Source organism: Lonchura striata, chromosome 2 (assembly GCF_050655825.1).
Source record: "Lonchura striata isolate lonStrDom1 chromosome 2, ASM5065582v1, whole genome shotgun sequence".
In the NCBI taxonomy this organism is placed as follows: domain Eukaryota; kingdom Metazoa; phylum Chordata; class Aves; order Passeriformes; family Estrildidae; genus Lonchura; species Lonchura striata.
The window spans coordinates 93,117,841-93,134,394 of record NC_140704.1 but is presented as its reverse complement, the minus strand read 5'-3'; the positions used below and the strand labels follow the sequence as shown (position 1 = coordinate 93,134,394).

General features: G+C 39.6%; 2 protein-coding genes across 8 annotated transcripts in view; one reads left to right on the top strand and one right to left on the bottom strand.

Moving 5' to 3' along the window:
* Nucleotides 1-638: 638 nt before the first annotated feature.
* Nucleotides 639-11,789, top strand: ZNF830 (zinc finger protein 830). The gene is made up of 10 exons (XM_021528758.4): nt 639-777; nt 884-983; nt 1,974-2,094; nt 2,623-2,656; nt 3,869-4,080; nt 4,441-4,531; nt 5,193-5,256; nt 8,136-8,216; nt 9,524-9,600; nt 11,322-11,789. The coding sequence occupies exons 1-10, from the start codon at nt 656-658 to the stop codon at nt 11,503-11,505; spliced, it is 1,086 nt and encodes a 361-aa protein (XP_021384433.3). The 5' UTR covers nt 639-655; the 3' UTR covers nt 11,506-11,789.
* LOC110469722 (poly(rC)-binding protein 3) overlaps nt 6,996-16,554 on the bottom strand; it is a 497,474-nt gene continuing 487,915 nt past the window's right edge. For 4 of the 7 annotated variants that reach the window (XM_077784941.2, XM_085573690.1, XM_085573689.1 and 1 more), the window contains one exon: nt 6,996-9,104. In XM_077784941.2, coding sequence (XP_077641067.1) covers nt 9,044-9,104 — 61 coding nt within the window. In that variant the 3' untranslated portion in view covers nt 6,996-9,043. Of the gene's footprint in view, nt 9,105-12,101; nt 16,021-16,554 lie in introns of those variants that run through there. The other 3 variants (XM_085573683.1, XM_085573685.1, XM_085573684.1) reach the window with 1 other exon arrangement.

The window sequence follows — 16,554 nt, the reverse complement described above, 5'->3', positions numbered from 1 at the left end:
GAAGGCACACACTGCTCTGGCTGGTGCTGCCGTGTGCGCAGTGCAGGGCAGCGAGCGGGGCCTCCCGGACGGCGCTGTGATTCGGGACCTCCAGTGTTCCCAGCATTGGCAACCACATGGAACTTTAAAAAAGCTCGTTTTTTTTCTTTCCCCCAAAACAAAAGAGCATGAAGTACTTCGCACGGTTTTGTTGCACACCGTGCGCTGGAGCAGGTTGTGCAGGGAGGGTGTGGAGTCTTCCTCAGTGAAGACATTAAAGAACCATCTGGACACAGTCCTGTGCCAGGCAGGTCGGACCAGATGACCCACTGTGATGCCTTCCAACCTGACCCACCCTGTGATTCCGTGTTTTCTGGATCTGGACCTACGGGACGTAATGTTTATTATAATTTTTTACTTATTTGGGTGGTTTGGCATGAGGGGTGGAGAACGTTTCACGCAGTTTATTCAGAGCCGTGTCCCACAGCTGGACTGCTGTGTCCGTCGAGCTCTGTTGGTGCTCCAGAGGCTCAGCTGAGGAGCATCCCGAGGAAGGCGACGAAGAAGACGGATCCACTATTCTCCTTCCTCCTCCTCCTCCTCCCCGCCCGCTCCCTTCCCGGCGCTCCCGCAGCGTCACGCGCGCGCCGGCGCCGCCCGCGCGCGCCGGGGGAAGATGGCGGCGGCCGGGGCGGGCGCGGGGCGGAAGCAGGTGCGGCAGGAGGAGCTGCGGCGCCTCATGAGGGAGAAGCAGCGCCAGAACGCCGGCAAGAAGCGCATCGACTCGCCCTTCGCCAAATATCCTCGGCACCCGGCTCCCTAGAGCTCGGCAAGGAGGCTGGGAGGGATGGGTGGAGGGAGGGCTCCGCGCCCCGCACGGTGCTTCCCTTAACGCGGCCGACACGTACAACAGCCTGGGGCACCTGAGCTGCTCCCTGTGCAACGCGCCCGTCAAGGGCGAGCTGCTGTGGCAGACACACGTCCTGGGCAAGCAGCACCGCGAGGTGAGCGGCGCGGCGGGCTCGGCCGGGCCTTGCTGCCGGGCAGCCCTTGGAAGGGAGGGCCGCAGCGGGGTCCGCGGGCTCGCTGCTCCCGGCTCTGTGGCAGTGGGAGCAGCGGAGCGCCGCCGGGGTGAGGGTGGGAACCAGCCTGGCTGCTCCGTCTGGCTTCTGTTCTCCCTGCCGGGGTTGCAAAGCCTGCCCTTAAAAAGGGGGTCCCGTGGCTTTCAGGGGTCCGCTCCTCCGGTGAAGCAGCTCCCACCTTAGCGGCAGGTTTTGGCTGTCACTTGTCTGCAGCTCGGACTTGGAACCCCGCTCCCGCCTTCCCGGGCTCGCCTGGGACCTGTGAGCTGTCAAGTGACAGCTTATGCGGGCTTGAGAAGACATACTCTTGTCTTCCTCTGTAAATCAATAGTAAATACGAAGAACTTGTAAAGCAAGTCAGGGAGTTTGTAACTTGAATGCGACCCATTTTTTTAAAAAATCTTTTTAAGTTCTGCTGCTACTTCTTAGCAAAAGCTGAAAAACTGTGTTTAATTTTACAAGTACTCAGGAAAAGACCAAAGAAACAGAGAGGTTGCAGTTCATTGCCTGCATTTGGACTAGATAACTGTGGCAAAGCAGGGTGATGTCTTTCATGCTGTTAAAACGCCATGTTTTAATTCTAAAACTTAATAGCTAAGACCTTAGAATAAACCCAGCCTTCCTGTTCTTTTCTCCAGTGCCTTACTGCTGTCAGTGTCACTGCTCTGTCTTCATTCTTATTAGTACAGCCTGCCTTGTGTGAGTGTCAGTTCTTCTTTCTCCATGCCACATCATTCCAGAGGCTGACAGAAACACTGGTCTTTCTTTTGGTGCCTGTGGTGTCTGTTTCAGTGATACTGTTCTAGAAATGTATTAGCTCACTTTGATGAGCTGTTGTAAAAACTCTGTATTTTAAACCGCAATCCAGAAGTTACTGCTAGTAACGTGTCCCAAATTCTTATTTCTTTACAGAAAGTTGCAGAATTAAAAGGCACAAAGCAGACGGCCACTGGCTCAGCTGCTGGCACATCGTCTCATTCTGTCAAGAGAAAAACAGTTGAGACAGAAGATACAGACCTAAAGAGAGTAAAAGGTGATGAGAGAGAGAAATGCTTGCCAGAATCCATCCATTTTACATCTTGAATGTTTTTGGTTTGTTTTGTTCCTGTGGAAGTGAGTGTATTCATACTCACTGTTCAGTTAATGTCAGCTCATTGCTGCTGAAAAGGGGAAAAGTTTGCTTGCCCTTTCTCTGTGAGTTCTGTGTCAGGAGAGAACTGTGCTTTTGGGAGTTTATCTGGTTTTCTTCTGGGTTATTGGGTTAAGTTAGATAAGGGAACTGTGGGCTTGGCCCAAATAGTTTGAGAAGCAGTGTAAATTAAGCAGTAGGAGCACTTGCCTAGAAGTGGTGTTATTCCTTTTCAGTTTTCCTCAAACCATGCACCAAAGTTCTTGCCAAAGGAAAGACAGTTAATTTTTTGCCTTGGTGCTACCAGACATGTAAATATATGAGACACGATAAATACATATGCATCTGGGAACTTGGTGCTGTCATAGAAGTCAGGGGGTTGTTTCTTTTAAAAGCCTGGATTCTAAGAAGTGACTCTTGGCTGTTGTACAGGTACAGACGAAAAGCCACACACGTCTTCATCGGGGTAAGTAGATCTTGTTATTATGTGTGAATTCTTTCTAACTACCAATGGATGCATTCTCATCCAGCTCTTCGTTGTCTCTGCTTCCTAGACAGGGGCAAAGGTTCAGAGAGTCAGCAGATCCTGCTTCTGCCTGTTCTCTAACAGAGCTGTATATTCCTGAACATGGCAGCATTTTCCTGGGTGGACATAATTGTATCAACTCTTAAGACTTTCTGAGAAAACAAGAGTTATTTTACTGTCACCAAAAGATTTCAAAGGATTGACATCTGGTGCTATTACACAGCTTGAACATAACCAGATTGTAGCATGTACTCTAAAAATGCTGAGATCCAACAGAAGAGGTGGCAGTCTGAAATTAAGAAAAAAATTTGAATGTATAATTAAATGATATTTATTAACAAAACCTACTGGCAAATGACAGATCTTCATTAGGATGGTTTTTGTCACCTAAAATTCATGTAGGTGCATATGCTGTGGTTGAACTTGTACAAATATAGGAATGTATTTGACTTCAAGGGGTTGGGTTAAGCATCTCAACTTCCCCTAGAAATTTCTGATGGTATTCGGACATCTTTGTAGGGTTGGTAGATGTCAAGCGACACTTGTGGGTCTCCTTTACACTTCACAGGATAAATTGCTACCTTGCATAGGAAGTTGCTAGAAACTTGCTGTTTCCTTGTAGGAGTTTGAGTTTTTGTTGAAAATTAACACTTGAGAGGTTTGTCCAGTTTTGAACTTGTTGGTATAATTAGTTTAAAATATAATGTGGAAAAATATTTGGCTTTCAGGCTGCAGCTATTCCAGCAAATCTATGTTTTCTCATTGCTGAGCCTATGTGGCTGTTCTAAATTGCAGTCCCTAGACAGCACTAGGTACGAAAATTAAGTAGCAAATTACTTAGTAGGTGGAAAAAGAATTACTTGAACCACCATTCCAATTTGTTACGGCTTATTTTTATTAATGTGAATATGCAAATGAAAAAATGGATCTAAAATATTTTTTAGAATTAACCTGGACATTTCTGAGGGATGTAAAATGAGAGCCCCAAGTGTGTGCTGCCCTCAGACAGTGGCTGTGTTGGCAGCTGTGCAGCTGAGGGCATTGCTCAGTACCTCATGGCCTGCATTGCTCACAGAGGGACAGGGCTGCTGCTGCTGGACTGGAGTCATTGCTGTGAAGTTTCAAACAGTTGTGTTGTGGGCTCTTTACCAGGCTGCCAGCAGATTTCTTTGATGAAGCAGAGCAAGAGAGTGCCAGTGTACAGCTTTCCAAGCGCCCAGGTCCCAGTTTATTGTCAGGGAATTACGATGACGACGATGATGATGAAGAGGAGGAACAAGAACAATCAAGCAAGTCTTCGGTTGTGCATAAAACTGAAATTCCACCTCCAACTCAAGAAGTAATAGCTAATTCTCTGCCTGCAGGTAATGATGACTGAAATAGTAATTAGTAATTCTTAGTAATTAATAGTAATTCTCTGTAAGGAGAAACTGTGATTTAACTGATGATGAAAGGTTTTTATTTTTCTAATTATTGCCATTAGGTGGTGGTGAGGGTGTGTAATACTGGAAGTAGAGATAAACTAGCCAAGAATCTCCTTTTATTGTGTGGTGGTTTCTTATTGATTGTATGTTCTACTTGTTTGAGGTTGCCAAGGGAAGTAACATCTGGCTGTTCTTTCCTTGATTCAGTAAGGTGCTAACTGAAATTCCTGTTTAGTAGGAATTTTAGAAAATGCCTGAACATCTGTTCTTTTTGTCATAGACTTCTGTCCTTTCCTATAGACTTTTTTGACACCAGAACTCCAGCTGCTCCTATAGTTTCTCATTCAGGATCCATACAGAAAGCAGAGATACAAGAGAAGGTAATTGAAAGGTAAGCAGTCAAATCAAATATTGATAGTCTTAGGAACTGTAAATATACGTTTATCTTCCAGGAGATAGGGACTGTGATCACTTAGAACTTATTGTTATGTTTCATGCAGAACAGTTTGTATATATGTGAGCCTCAGGCATTATTTCAGACAGGTATCTTGCACCCTAGGGACAAGAGAAGAGATGGAGCAATGTCATACAGAGTGTTTGACATCTCTGCAAATTTTAACACAGGTTACTGTGGGAGCTTCATGTCAACCACTGCTTTCCACTGTTTAAAGGAAACTGCTTGTTCTATGGTAATGGTTCAGCTCACTTGAGCACTCCTTTAGACAGTGCTTTAGTCTTTCAGAAGTAGAAACTGTGCTGTTACAATGTTCCGGTGTTCAGCACACTGGAAAGAACAGTTTAAGAATCATAAGCTACAGCTCTTGTTTTAACAGTGAGATTTAAACCTTTCTGTGCTGTTCCTTCAAAGTGAGGAAAGACCAAGCTGAAGGGGGAGGTTTTCATGGTTGTAGATAAAATTAAAAGCTTAAAAATCTTGCTGTTTCTGCATACTTACACAAAGGATTATGAATTTTGTTCTTGACTGCTTTTAACTCTGAAGTAAAGCAGATTGTAAAGTGTTAACTTGGGCTAATAGTAATCAAATATTTCAGGAAAGAAAACACTGCTGAAGCTTTGCCAGAAGGTTTCTTTGATGATCCTGAAGTGGATGCAAAAGTAAGTGATCTACTTGTTTTATGCTACTGGATTTATTTCTGCCAGTTGTAATGATTTTCAAAGTAGTAAGGATGCTTTTCCAGGCAATCATACCAGAATATAAGAAAATAATGGAACTATTTAGACTAAAATAGACTATTTCAGTTGGAAGTGACCTGCAATAACCATCCAGTCCAACTGCCTGAAAACTTCAGGGCTGAACAGAAGCTAAAACTTGCTCTGTCCAAATGCCTTTTAAGTGCTGACGGGCTTGGGGCATCAGCCACCTCTCCAGGAAGGCTGTTCCAGTGTTTGCCCACCCTCTTGGTATAGAAATGCTTCCTACTGCCCAGTCTGAACCTCCCCTGGTGCAGCTTTAAACATTCATTCTGTGTGAATTAGAAAACATGAAAAGGGATGGAGGTGGGCAGGAAGAGCTTGTTAAAGTCATCTCTCAGAAGGTATTTTTGATTTTGGTTCTCTGTGACTCTTAAAGAAATGTCATTTGTTGGCTGGAATACTGAACTGAGATTTCTGTGAGTCATCCCAGGAAAAGCAGTTCACTTAATTTGTACGTTCAATTTTGCTTTGGAACTGAGGATATAATACTTCTATAATGTCCTTTGTGAGATCCTGCTGGAAAGTGTTGAGTCACTGTGTGACTGATAGGGTGCATCCTGTTGGAATGAAAACAGTGCCATTATGGCACACACTGTCATCTGTAGTACTGGTTACAGCACAAGAGTGAACTTGGTCTCCAGCCCTCTCATCTTTTACCACTTTGGGGTTTTATGATGATCAGAAAAGAAATGTGGGTATTCACTTTATTTCTCATAAAAAAACCCCACAACTAAAAATCTTGGAATTCAAAAACATTCATACGTCAGCTTGCACGGTGCAAATGATGACCAAAATAAACACTGGTATTTGAAATACAAACCTTTTCTTTTGTTTTGTTTTGTGAAATTTGCCACAGATTTGATGGCTTTCTTGCTTTTTAAATTGAAATATAGTGCTATAGGCCAAAGAATTTTTATTTTCTTTGAGTATATTTCCTTGTTCTTACAGTGGAAAGCTGCTGGTGTATTTAAATGGCATTGTGAAGCCAAGCCATGACATCTAATTTGGAGACCTTCCAAATAATGCTTCTTCATGTTCAGTTATTCCCACTGGCCCAGCTAACAAGCTTAGGTGTTTTATTTGCTCTGGCAAGACTCTTTTGGCAGTGCTCATGCCCATGTGTTGCCATATGTGAAGAGTTTTGAATAATGATATTTCAAATATTGAAATATGTAGCAGAGAAAGCCATGCTTTGGCTTTTTTTTTTTTTTTTTTGTTCTGTGTTTAACTGAAGTATTAAATTTTTCAAATACTTAGTTTCATAAGTTGGGAATTCAGGAAAGGAGAATCTGTTTGTATCTATGAGGACACTGGTTAGTGACCTTTGTTCGGGTTATTGCCTGCACTGATAAATTTACAAGTGGTTACTTGTGCCACTGAATTGCTTGCAGTGGCTCTTCCTTTTAATCAGCCCTTTCTAAGTGTAACTAATACTCAGAAGAAGTAAAATGTTTGTGACATCACTTATATTGAGGTGACTGCAGTGGTTCTGTGTTGGAATTGTACACAAAATAATTATTTGAAGAGTTAACTGGGCGTTTGAAAGGGAGATTGTGGGTGTGAAAAATGCTTGTTATTTGCATCACGTACTTATAACGCAAATAAATTCTGGATTAGATAAATATTTCAAGAAAAAAGAATAACTTTAGTGTTTAAATTTATTGTAAGAAATACAAATAATTATGAATTACAAAAGACAACCACAATGCATAATAACACAGTACATGATAGAAATAATAACAGAACAGAAAAATGAAATGATGACTATTACTTCCCAGTATGAGTTTGCTTGGACGCTTCTAATTTATTCTATAAACTTAATTCATATTACTTGACTACTTGACTTTGTATAATCACTCAGGAACAAAACACACCAAACTGTTGTCTTTGCTAAGGTGACAACGGACATGTCACCAAAAGACCAGAATGAATAAAGGGAAAATAAAACTAATGCAAAAAAAGATGGTATCATGACTTGCTATGTTCAAACTATTAATTCTCCTAGCTACATAATTTCTAACCAGTCCTGAGTCAGGCATAATCTGTCCTCTAAAATATATTATATGCCACATCTTCCAGTCTTGAATTGTGGAAGTTTCAATTACACAGGTAGACTACCTTGTTTATTTATTTGCATTAAAAGCACAATCTGGCTTTGATTACCTTGGCTGTAGATCTTAAACACATTCTTACCACTACTACTTTTTCAGACTTCATGTCTTAGTATTAAATGCCACCTACCACAGAATAAAAAGCTTTGCATGTCATTAAGATTGGTTTGTATCTGTACAGTTTCTTCTGTTAGCCAACAAAATTAAACTATTTGAAATAGTCAGGCTACCTAACACCAGCAGACTAGTGACTGAAGGGTTTGATGCTTTATGTTCACTGCTTTTTGGCTTGTGAAATGGCTACTGTATGCAATTGTACAGGCAGCTTACAGAATAATTTAAGTTATCACCTGACACAGTGAAATGACAGACCATCAAACTCACTTTTGTTGCTCCAGACATTCCACGAGCCACTTTTAGTCAATAATTATTCTTTAATGCTGCAATCACGGATGTTGTTTTAATCCAGAAGTAGAGTCAGATTTTTCTTCTGAAACTATGGTGCAGCTGCACTCTCTCACTCATATCTATTACTTAAACTGAAATGTATCAACCAGACTTTTCTGATAACACAACATATTTTTTCATATTTCTCCTGTTTTTTTTTTACAGTGCCCCAGAGAGTCATTAGACTTAAATTGTTAATTTATAAATTTCCATGTTCCTTAGGTGAGAAAAGTTGATGCTCCAAAGGATCAGATGGACAAAGAATGGGATGAATTTCAAAAGGCAATGCGACAGGTCAACACAGTAAGTAATGGAATCTATATTTATTGATTCTAAATACTATACACAATAAGGAAAACAACAGTTTCATGCAGCTCTGCAGAACAGCCGACATCTGCATTTGTCAGCTGTTTGTTTCAATGCAGTGTGTGGTTAAATGCACTTTATAAATGAGCAAAGGGTTCCTTGTATTTTCCACATAAATGAAATTAAGTTGAAAACTATTAATCAAGATCCAGTCATATGTATCTAGTTATATTTTTTACACTGTATTTTATTTAAATATATATAGCTAGCATATACCTCAGATCAGTGTCCTGTGTCCAAACAGGACACAATTGTGGGCTCTTCTTTAGCTCTGTATTCATATTTTAACTTTTAAAAACACTACCAATTTTTCTGTCTTTTTAAAAAAGTATCTATAAAGTGTAGGTAACCTGGATTTAGTGTTTAATTTAAATGTACTGGAAATGAACTCCATAATCTGGGAAGATGACAGAAGAATTTGAGACATGTAAATTTGGCCAGTTTTTCTGTACTTCAGTTTTTCACTGTTACCATTGCATGGACAGTCTTCCTGCAGCAGGTGTTTAGAATTTAAAACTGCACTACAGATTACCTGATGTTCTCAGTCTTGCCTTAGAGTATTTGCTATCCTTTAAATTATTTTAATTGTAAATAGTTACTCATGTCAACTGCTAAGAAAAGTGGTGCAGAAAAATGTATCATTGCTCATTTTAAAGCAGTCAGCACTATAAACAGAGCGAATGTTCATACAAAAGCGGTGGTGGATACATTTTGCTAGCATAAGCCATTCAGATAATTCTTCAGTTTAGGAGGAATCTTCTCAGTTATGCGTGGACCATTGATTGCATAGCATCTCCCAGACATTCAGATTTGAGAAAGTATATGCTGAAAAAAATAACAGGTTAGAAACACTTCGGGATCTAGTGGGAATATTTAAACAGCATGTTCAATAAGTGGTGTGTATTTAAGTCCCAAGCACTGGGATAGAGCTCCCGTTTCAGCCTCAGACTGTGGATGTGTGTTGTTTGTTTATGATCAGTTTCAAATCGTAGTGTATTGAGAATTTCCAAAGATTAACCCCAAAGCAGCCAAACTACTTTTGATTTTAAGAAAAAGCATTTCCATTTCAAATTTAACCAGACTATTTTTTTTTCTGTATTTGCCCTTCTAAAGATGGGAATATACATAGAGGAGACTGACACTAACTTCAGGTAGAGGGGAGCAGGGGAGGACACAGACATTGTAAAGGAGTGGAAGTGGAATTCAGGATGAAGGTGAATTTTCTCAGTGCTTTTCTGGTTTAGATTTCAGAAGCAATAGTGGCAGAAGATGATGAGGAGGGACGACTAGATCGCCAGATTGGAGAAATTGATGAGCAGATGTAAGTAGATCAATTTTTCCTCAAATTCTCTGTTCTCTAGCAGTAATGCATTGCTCTTTGATTAGAGTGATAAAAACACTTCTAATCTGCGATGCTACCTTTCATTAATCATTTGAAGGCCAGACTCCCTCAAATTGCAGAATGACACCTAATAAAGACATGGATTTTTATCCAAAGTTTTGTAACTTTATCCAAAAGACAGAATGCACTGCAATCACTGAAAGCACACAAGGCAAATTTTTGGAACAAACTGTCCCTCTTCCCCTGCCAAGGGGCTTATTGTCTTAATTTTTATTTCCATGGGAATTCTGATGGATGTAGAATTTATGTGAACATTTTTAAGAAACATTATCTGTATTGAAAATGTCCTGTGGCAAACCCTCATAATTCTAGTAGAAGTTTACTTAAAGGTTTGTTGAGTGATGCACTTCATTACATGAAGCGGTTTGTTTGGTTTTGTTTTGCTGAAATAGTGGGTGTGGTGGTTGGATGGGCATTGGTTTGAACTCAGGTAATCTGAAACACAGCTCAGTGGAGCAGTTTGTTACCATTTCCGTGTAGCTCGACACTCTGGTATTTATTAACACTGATAATGGCAATAGTAGTGACTGAGAAGAAAGAGATGCAACAAAAAGAAGACACTAGAAATTAAAGCAACACTTCAACCATCTGGGCAGATTTACATGCTGCATATAATCAGCAGTGTATGGTAACAAGAGCATTGGGTTCAAGCTGAACTCTGCTATTACAGGAATGTCTTCTAACAATGTTAATGTAATTCTGCTGAGGGCTTGAGCTAAACCTGCCTCTCTTTGAGGATTTATTTTTCTCACTAGCTAGGGCTGTAAGTACATAGAACCAAATTCAAAAATTTGTAGAGTACTTCAAGGTTTAACTATAATTATTTTTCCCCAAAGTAAAAGTTCTAAACACATTTTTAAAGACTTCTTGTAACTTGGACTTTGAGTGCATTCAAATGCAGGCTATTTCAAATAAAGTTGAAAATGAAATAAATTCCTCGGCCTTCAAATCTTCAGCTATGACTGTCTGTAAGAATCATGTTGGTAATATGCCAGGGGAAACAGAATCCAGAAAATAAAATGCAAATAACAATGAAAGACTCAAAGGAGAATTTTAATCAGGCTGGTACTGCTTGGCATTTTCAAAAAAAATACTCCGTTTAAAGTGGCTAGAATGGTTATAAAACACAATTCAAGGACAGAACTTTTTGAGTGGATGGAAATGTGAAACCTTTGGATTGTGTTTACTTAAAATCTTCTGTTACCACAGAGGAAGCAGATAAAGAATCTGAACACTTTGTGCCGTTTTTTTTTTTATTTTCAGAGATGCTACCACTAAGTTATCAAAATTGATGTCATACTTTCTCTCATGAGAACCATAAATGGAACAAAGAATGGTGTTCCTTCTTATGTGGAGATGGATATTGGTTCTGTGCTTTCTGAAAAATAGTTTGTGACTGTATAGCAGTTGTTAAGTATTTGGATTAGATCTCATTGCTAGAGAATTGACCAAACCTCTCCTTTCCTTGAGCAGAGTTTTCACGTGATGAACACTGAGAGGGTACACTAGCATCTTGAAAGCTTATTTCTTTTTCACTGATGGGAAGCTTCTTTATCCAAAGTTGTAAAAGCAAAATCCAGCATTGGAGGTGATCATATTAATGTGGAAAGGCCTTTAACAAGTGTTTCACTTTCCAACAGCGAATGCTACCGCCGTGTTGAGCTTTTGCGGAACCGCCAGGACGAGATGAAGGAGAAGTTAAAGGAAGCCATGAAATTAAAAGCAGCACAAGAGAAAGAGGAGGAGGATGTTGGTAGTGAAGATGAAGAAGAACTGCAGGATTTGTTGTCACAAGACTGGCGGGTGAAAGGGGCTTTGTTGTAGCATTTCTGCAACATGGTTGACTCTTTTTATCTGTGGTCTTACTTCCATTGTTAGAAGGGAGATTCTTCTGTTAAATATTTATTTAAAGAGGATTGTGAGGTAAAGAGCCAAGCTTATTGAAAAAAATTTGTAGATCTACAGTGGTGTATTACTTGTTGTAAAAACTGTATATTGCAAATGTTTTACAATACTGAATGCACCTTTCCTATTAAAATGACTGTTTCCTACTGGAAGTATTTTAGTGGGATTAATAAATGTGTAAAGAATCTCTAGGCTTTTGGAAACATTAGCTCAGTTTGGTAATTTTGAGAGTCAGCTTAATGTCTATAGACGTTCATAGTCTACAGATCTTTCCTAGATTGGGGGTTTAGGGAAAATATTATGCATTTATGATTTTTTAAAATTTATAGGTGTCCTTCTGTCCATTGCCCCAACTCCCAATAAAATATGTACATTTTTTTTAGGGTCTGTTACAGTTTCTCTGTGTTTATAAGGTCTAAGCTCAGAAATGCTGAGCTACAGCTTCTCCACAGTGTATAGCCTATAATGTGCCATAGCACTGCTGCATATTTTTCTTTATAGTCTCCTGTTTTGCTTAGTGCAGCCATCATGTAGCATACCTCACACTTCTTGAACCAGAGGGAGGAGAACACAATGGTTACATATCTGCATCACTTAATGAAAGGGTAACAAAATGCCTGAGAGGAAGGTACTGCACTGGAAACTGAGGAGGTAAAATAAAAACTGCAGATACTGGAAATTTTGTTAAAATACTATCTTAGGCACAGAAAACATCTACAATTGATTCTGTTCTGATAAACACAGATTAGGTAAAACCAAGAATTATCAAACTTGACAAGACTGAGAAATGGAAAGCAGAGCTACCTTTGGTAAGTGTCTTTTTTTTTTTTTTAACTTCTTTAAATCTTCAAATATTTCAAATTTGATGAGGACATTTTTAAAATAACAGGAATGTGTGGCTTGAATGATATAAAAAAGTAAAGTTGTTAAGAACAGGTTAACCATTTCTTTAATATTCTAGATTTAAACGGAGAAAACAAGCTTTGCTCTTACGAAAGCATTCCAGTTACTTGACTCAGAGATGGTTATCAACCAAGCAATTAAGATTAGAACTGAACTTAGGTGTTTGATTTGCTTGTTTTGGGGAAAATATTTGATATGGCAGAAGTCCTTTCCTTACAGTGAGATGCTTTTTTATCACTGAATTTCCATGATCCTTGGGTTCAGCTCTTCCTATTTATAAAGCTGTCAAAATTCAGGCAATGGTCCCTAGTGGTTTATGGCTGCCACACTTTCCTGCACTCACAGGCTGGCTTACAGCAGTTAGTAAGAGGAAGTGTAAGTAGCTGTTGCTGCTGAGATACTTGATGTGACACAAGAAGTCTTACATGAATTAGGACTGTCACCGAGATAGCAACATTCAAAGAGTATTGAATAGAATAAGTGTTCAGAGAATATTGAAATTAATTATGAATCTTTGGACAAGTTGGAGAAAACTTAGCTGAACGAAAACGGAAATAAAATGTCTTTAGAAAGCGGGAAACTTTCAAACATCAATGTCTAAGGTGCCTTCATGCTGCAGTGAAAGATCTCTAAATCCATTTATCCTGTAAAGAGAACTTCCATCTGAGTGGGTGGTGCAATGTTAACAGGACAGTCTTTTTCAAAACAAACCAAAGCACAGTCCCTCAACTTCCCTCTGAGAAAAGCTAAGCTAAGTTTCTGATTGTTCTGCTTATCTTTGCTTTTCACTGACCCCACTCACCAAAGTACACAAACTTGTTAACACTTAAACTTCAGAACCACTCTTATTTGGCTTAATATCAGAGAAACAGATGTAATGAATGTAATGAGCATCGTGGACATGCATGTTTTGACAGTATAAAAATGCTAATCTCCGAGTCTATAAATTGCACTACCTTTTTGTACATTTTTCTGTAATTTTACTTTCATCTTGCACATAAATCTGTAAATCATGGTTTCAACTGTGGATGAGTAGGAAATTAACTGAGCATCAGTTCAGCTGTTTTAGTCCAGTTGCCTTCATCTTTAAAGGTATCTTGTGGTAAGAAGCTAAAGGCAGTGAGTTTAGTCACAGTGCAAGGATCTTGAACATTCAAATCCAAATCAGTGTACCCCACTGTTACTAGGAGAAGATGGCAGGAACAAACGCCAGATCACTCATCATTCTATTTGTTCTCCTTGCATAACTTGCTGAAAGGGTAAGGATGGGCCAGCCAGGGGGTGTGTGCATTGCTGGGGAAGTTACAGCATCCATCCCTCTTGGTTGTGTCTTGTTTAGGAGTTGGTGCACTTTTCCTTGGAGGAATCTCAAAGATCTCCAAACATGGTTTTATCCAAGTGTTTTACAGCTTACTGCATACAACTCTACCTTTCTTCAGCTTTTGAAACAAAGCTTTTAGAGAGTTTTGTGAAGATGATGGAAATCTCTTTGTCCCTTTTGACCACTGACGTGCAAGTGCTGTTGTGTCAAGAGGGTAAGAAATCATCCTGCTTTTTAGCAATGAAAGCATGGCTGTAAGAGAGAAATAGCCTAATCTCATTTAGTAGTCAAGCTAATTTATTAAGGGAAAAAATCTCCTGTATCTTAGAAAAACATATGGATAATTTGTAATCTTAAGTATGTCTTCAGTTTTAGAAAACAATTTTTGTACTTCTGATGAGCTATTCAGATAGATTATTAGCCAGAGGAAATGATTGTTTTTAAAAATATGTACTTAATTTCTTTCTTATTTCTTAACTTCCTTGAATTCTGTTTCTTAACAATAAAGATGAAAGTAATCCTAATAATTAGCTCTGTCAATAACCATTATTAAAAATGAAATTTTAATTGGCATTAGGAAGACTATTTTAATTCTCTGATCTGCAGGACTTGCAGCAAACGGAGTTAGGGAAGACATTTGTAATCCTTATTTACTCATTTAGTAATGGAAAGCTGTCCAAACTTAGGAACTGTGGAATTTCATGCCACCAAATAGTTGAGATTCCCCAGTCCAGTGGTTTTGGAGCTGGTTTTGGAGCTGGTAAGTGACTTCCAGGGGCAGAATGTGTGTGTCTGCATGTTTGAAATGGATTTCCAGGGAGCAGCTCACCATAGCTACAGCCGCAGGTAGCGAGCTCTCCTCTGGCAAGGCAGGCAGTCACCAGTGGTACCTGCTGTGCTAACTTCTCTCCTGCTTGAAGAAATAAGCTGCTGCTGTCACGCCTTAGATATGGAACAAGGTCTGTATTTGGTACAGGGGAGCCCAAAAGTGACTGTACAAAACCAACAAACCCAAATAACAGCAAACCAAAGTTCTTATTTGATAATGTGATTGTTTCTCCTCAGCATTTAATTTTAAAATTTGTTTCAAATTGAAAATACTGATTGAAAAAAAAAAATAATGTTAGCTTTGGCCAGGCCCCCTGCCAATAAATTCAATTTGAGGAGAGACAAATTTTGCTTATTACATTCCACTATAATTACATTCTCTGCATTTTATAATCTTAAAAACTCTGAGCTAGAAATGAGAAAAATCATATTACTAAAATATTTTCAGCACTTAAGAATACTTTTTTTCCTTATAATTAATAAAGGTTGCCCTAGAAAATAAGACATTCAGCCTGCATTAATCATGTTGTAGCTGTCATTAGAAACCACAGTGTGAGTATGTAATGTTACAGAAATTTCCTTGTGATAGGTACCATCAAATGACTTTGACTCTTTAATTTCAGTTATTGTCGTAAGACACATGCCAGTCTGTAGGGGGACAGGACACATGCACTGATGCAGAAACTGATTTAATCAACATTACTGCATTTCTTCCTGGAACCATGGAATTAAGTACACTTCAGTGCCAAGAAGGGCAGTGTGTACTTACATCCCTAGAAAGTGTTGCTCGGGCCAAGAGATGGCAATTTCAGGTGTGAAGCAGTTTTTCAGTATCTGCCTTCATTTGATCTTCTGTTCATCAGCTCATTAGAATTATCCTGGCCCGATAGCTGGGAAAACAAATGTGAGCAATTCCTTTTTGTAAACATCTAAACCAGGTCTTTCTTCCAAAAATACTGTGGCGGCACTAATGCCTTGCACCACTGGTGGCTGCAGAAGTTACAGGGGATAGAAGAGATCTCTGTTCAAATCCCTCCTTTTGATGCTGTCCTTTGAACACACACTTTGTGTTACCCAGTTGAGCGGCCTGACAGTCTTCCCTGCAGAAGCTGTGCCACTGTTGAGCCACTCAGTTCAGAAGGGGAAGGTCCTGTCCCCAGAATACAAACAGTACTGGAATACATTCAGCTGGTGTTAAGGCTGTGGAAGAAATTGGATTTTCAGACTGTCTTGTGAAACTCAGCAAACAGTACCTTGCCTTCTGAGACTGAGGCACTTCCCAGGTGCCTCTGTTCATGGCACCAGTGAGACACTGCTGCTTCCTAGGAGCTTGACTGGCCCAGATGTGAACCTTGAGGCCCACAGATGCCCTCTGGCTATGCCTGAGAACAGAAAACACTCTGTGTATTAACAGAGGACTAACTTTGTTTATTTTCCTTCTGGTTCCAGCCAGGATTCATGTTGTCAATGTTTTTTCACTTGAGAAACACAATAGAGCTGCTTGAATTCATTTGAGATATTTCCAGAAACCCAATTCCAATTTGATGACGCAAAAGCTGCAGAATTTGTGCTGTCTTTCATCTGAAAACTCACATTTGTGTGGGCAGTGACCTTTTCACAGTGAGTACATGCTTCCTCTTATCTACCTTTGGGCATGAGTGGTTTACTTTTCTGTCTAGATTACTATTATTCTTTACCCTTCCCCCCACCCCCCTTTTTTTCTTTACAACCTTGTCTTTTGTCTGTTTTGTATATTGAAGCTATTAGGAGCTTTTTCTTGCTATTCAGAAATATTTTCCAACTAAAATAATGAAATTAAGCTTAGATGTTAGCACATTTCTGCCTGTATTTTTGCAAAAACCCTCTCAGAAGACTTCTTTCTTAGTCCATGTGTCTTTATTTTACCTCTCCTCATT

Excerpts from the sequence above, each read along its gene's own strand:
- ZNF830 (XM_021528758.4), top strand. The coding sequence starts at position 656 with ATGGCGGCGGCCGGGGCGGGCGCGGGGCGGAAGCAGGTGCGGCAGGAG. Across the intron at positions 2,095-2,622 it reads AGACCTAAAGAGAGTAAAAG|GTACAGACGAAAAGCCACAC; the intron begins GTGATGAGAGAG and ends GCTGTTGTACAG. Across the intron at positions 5,257-8,135 it reads ATCCTGAAGTGGATGCAAAA|GTGAGAAAAGTTGATGCTCC; the intron begins GTAAGTGATCTA and ends CATGTTCCTTAG.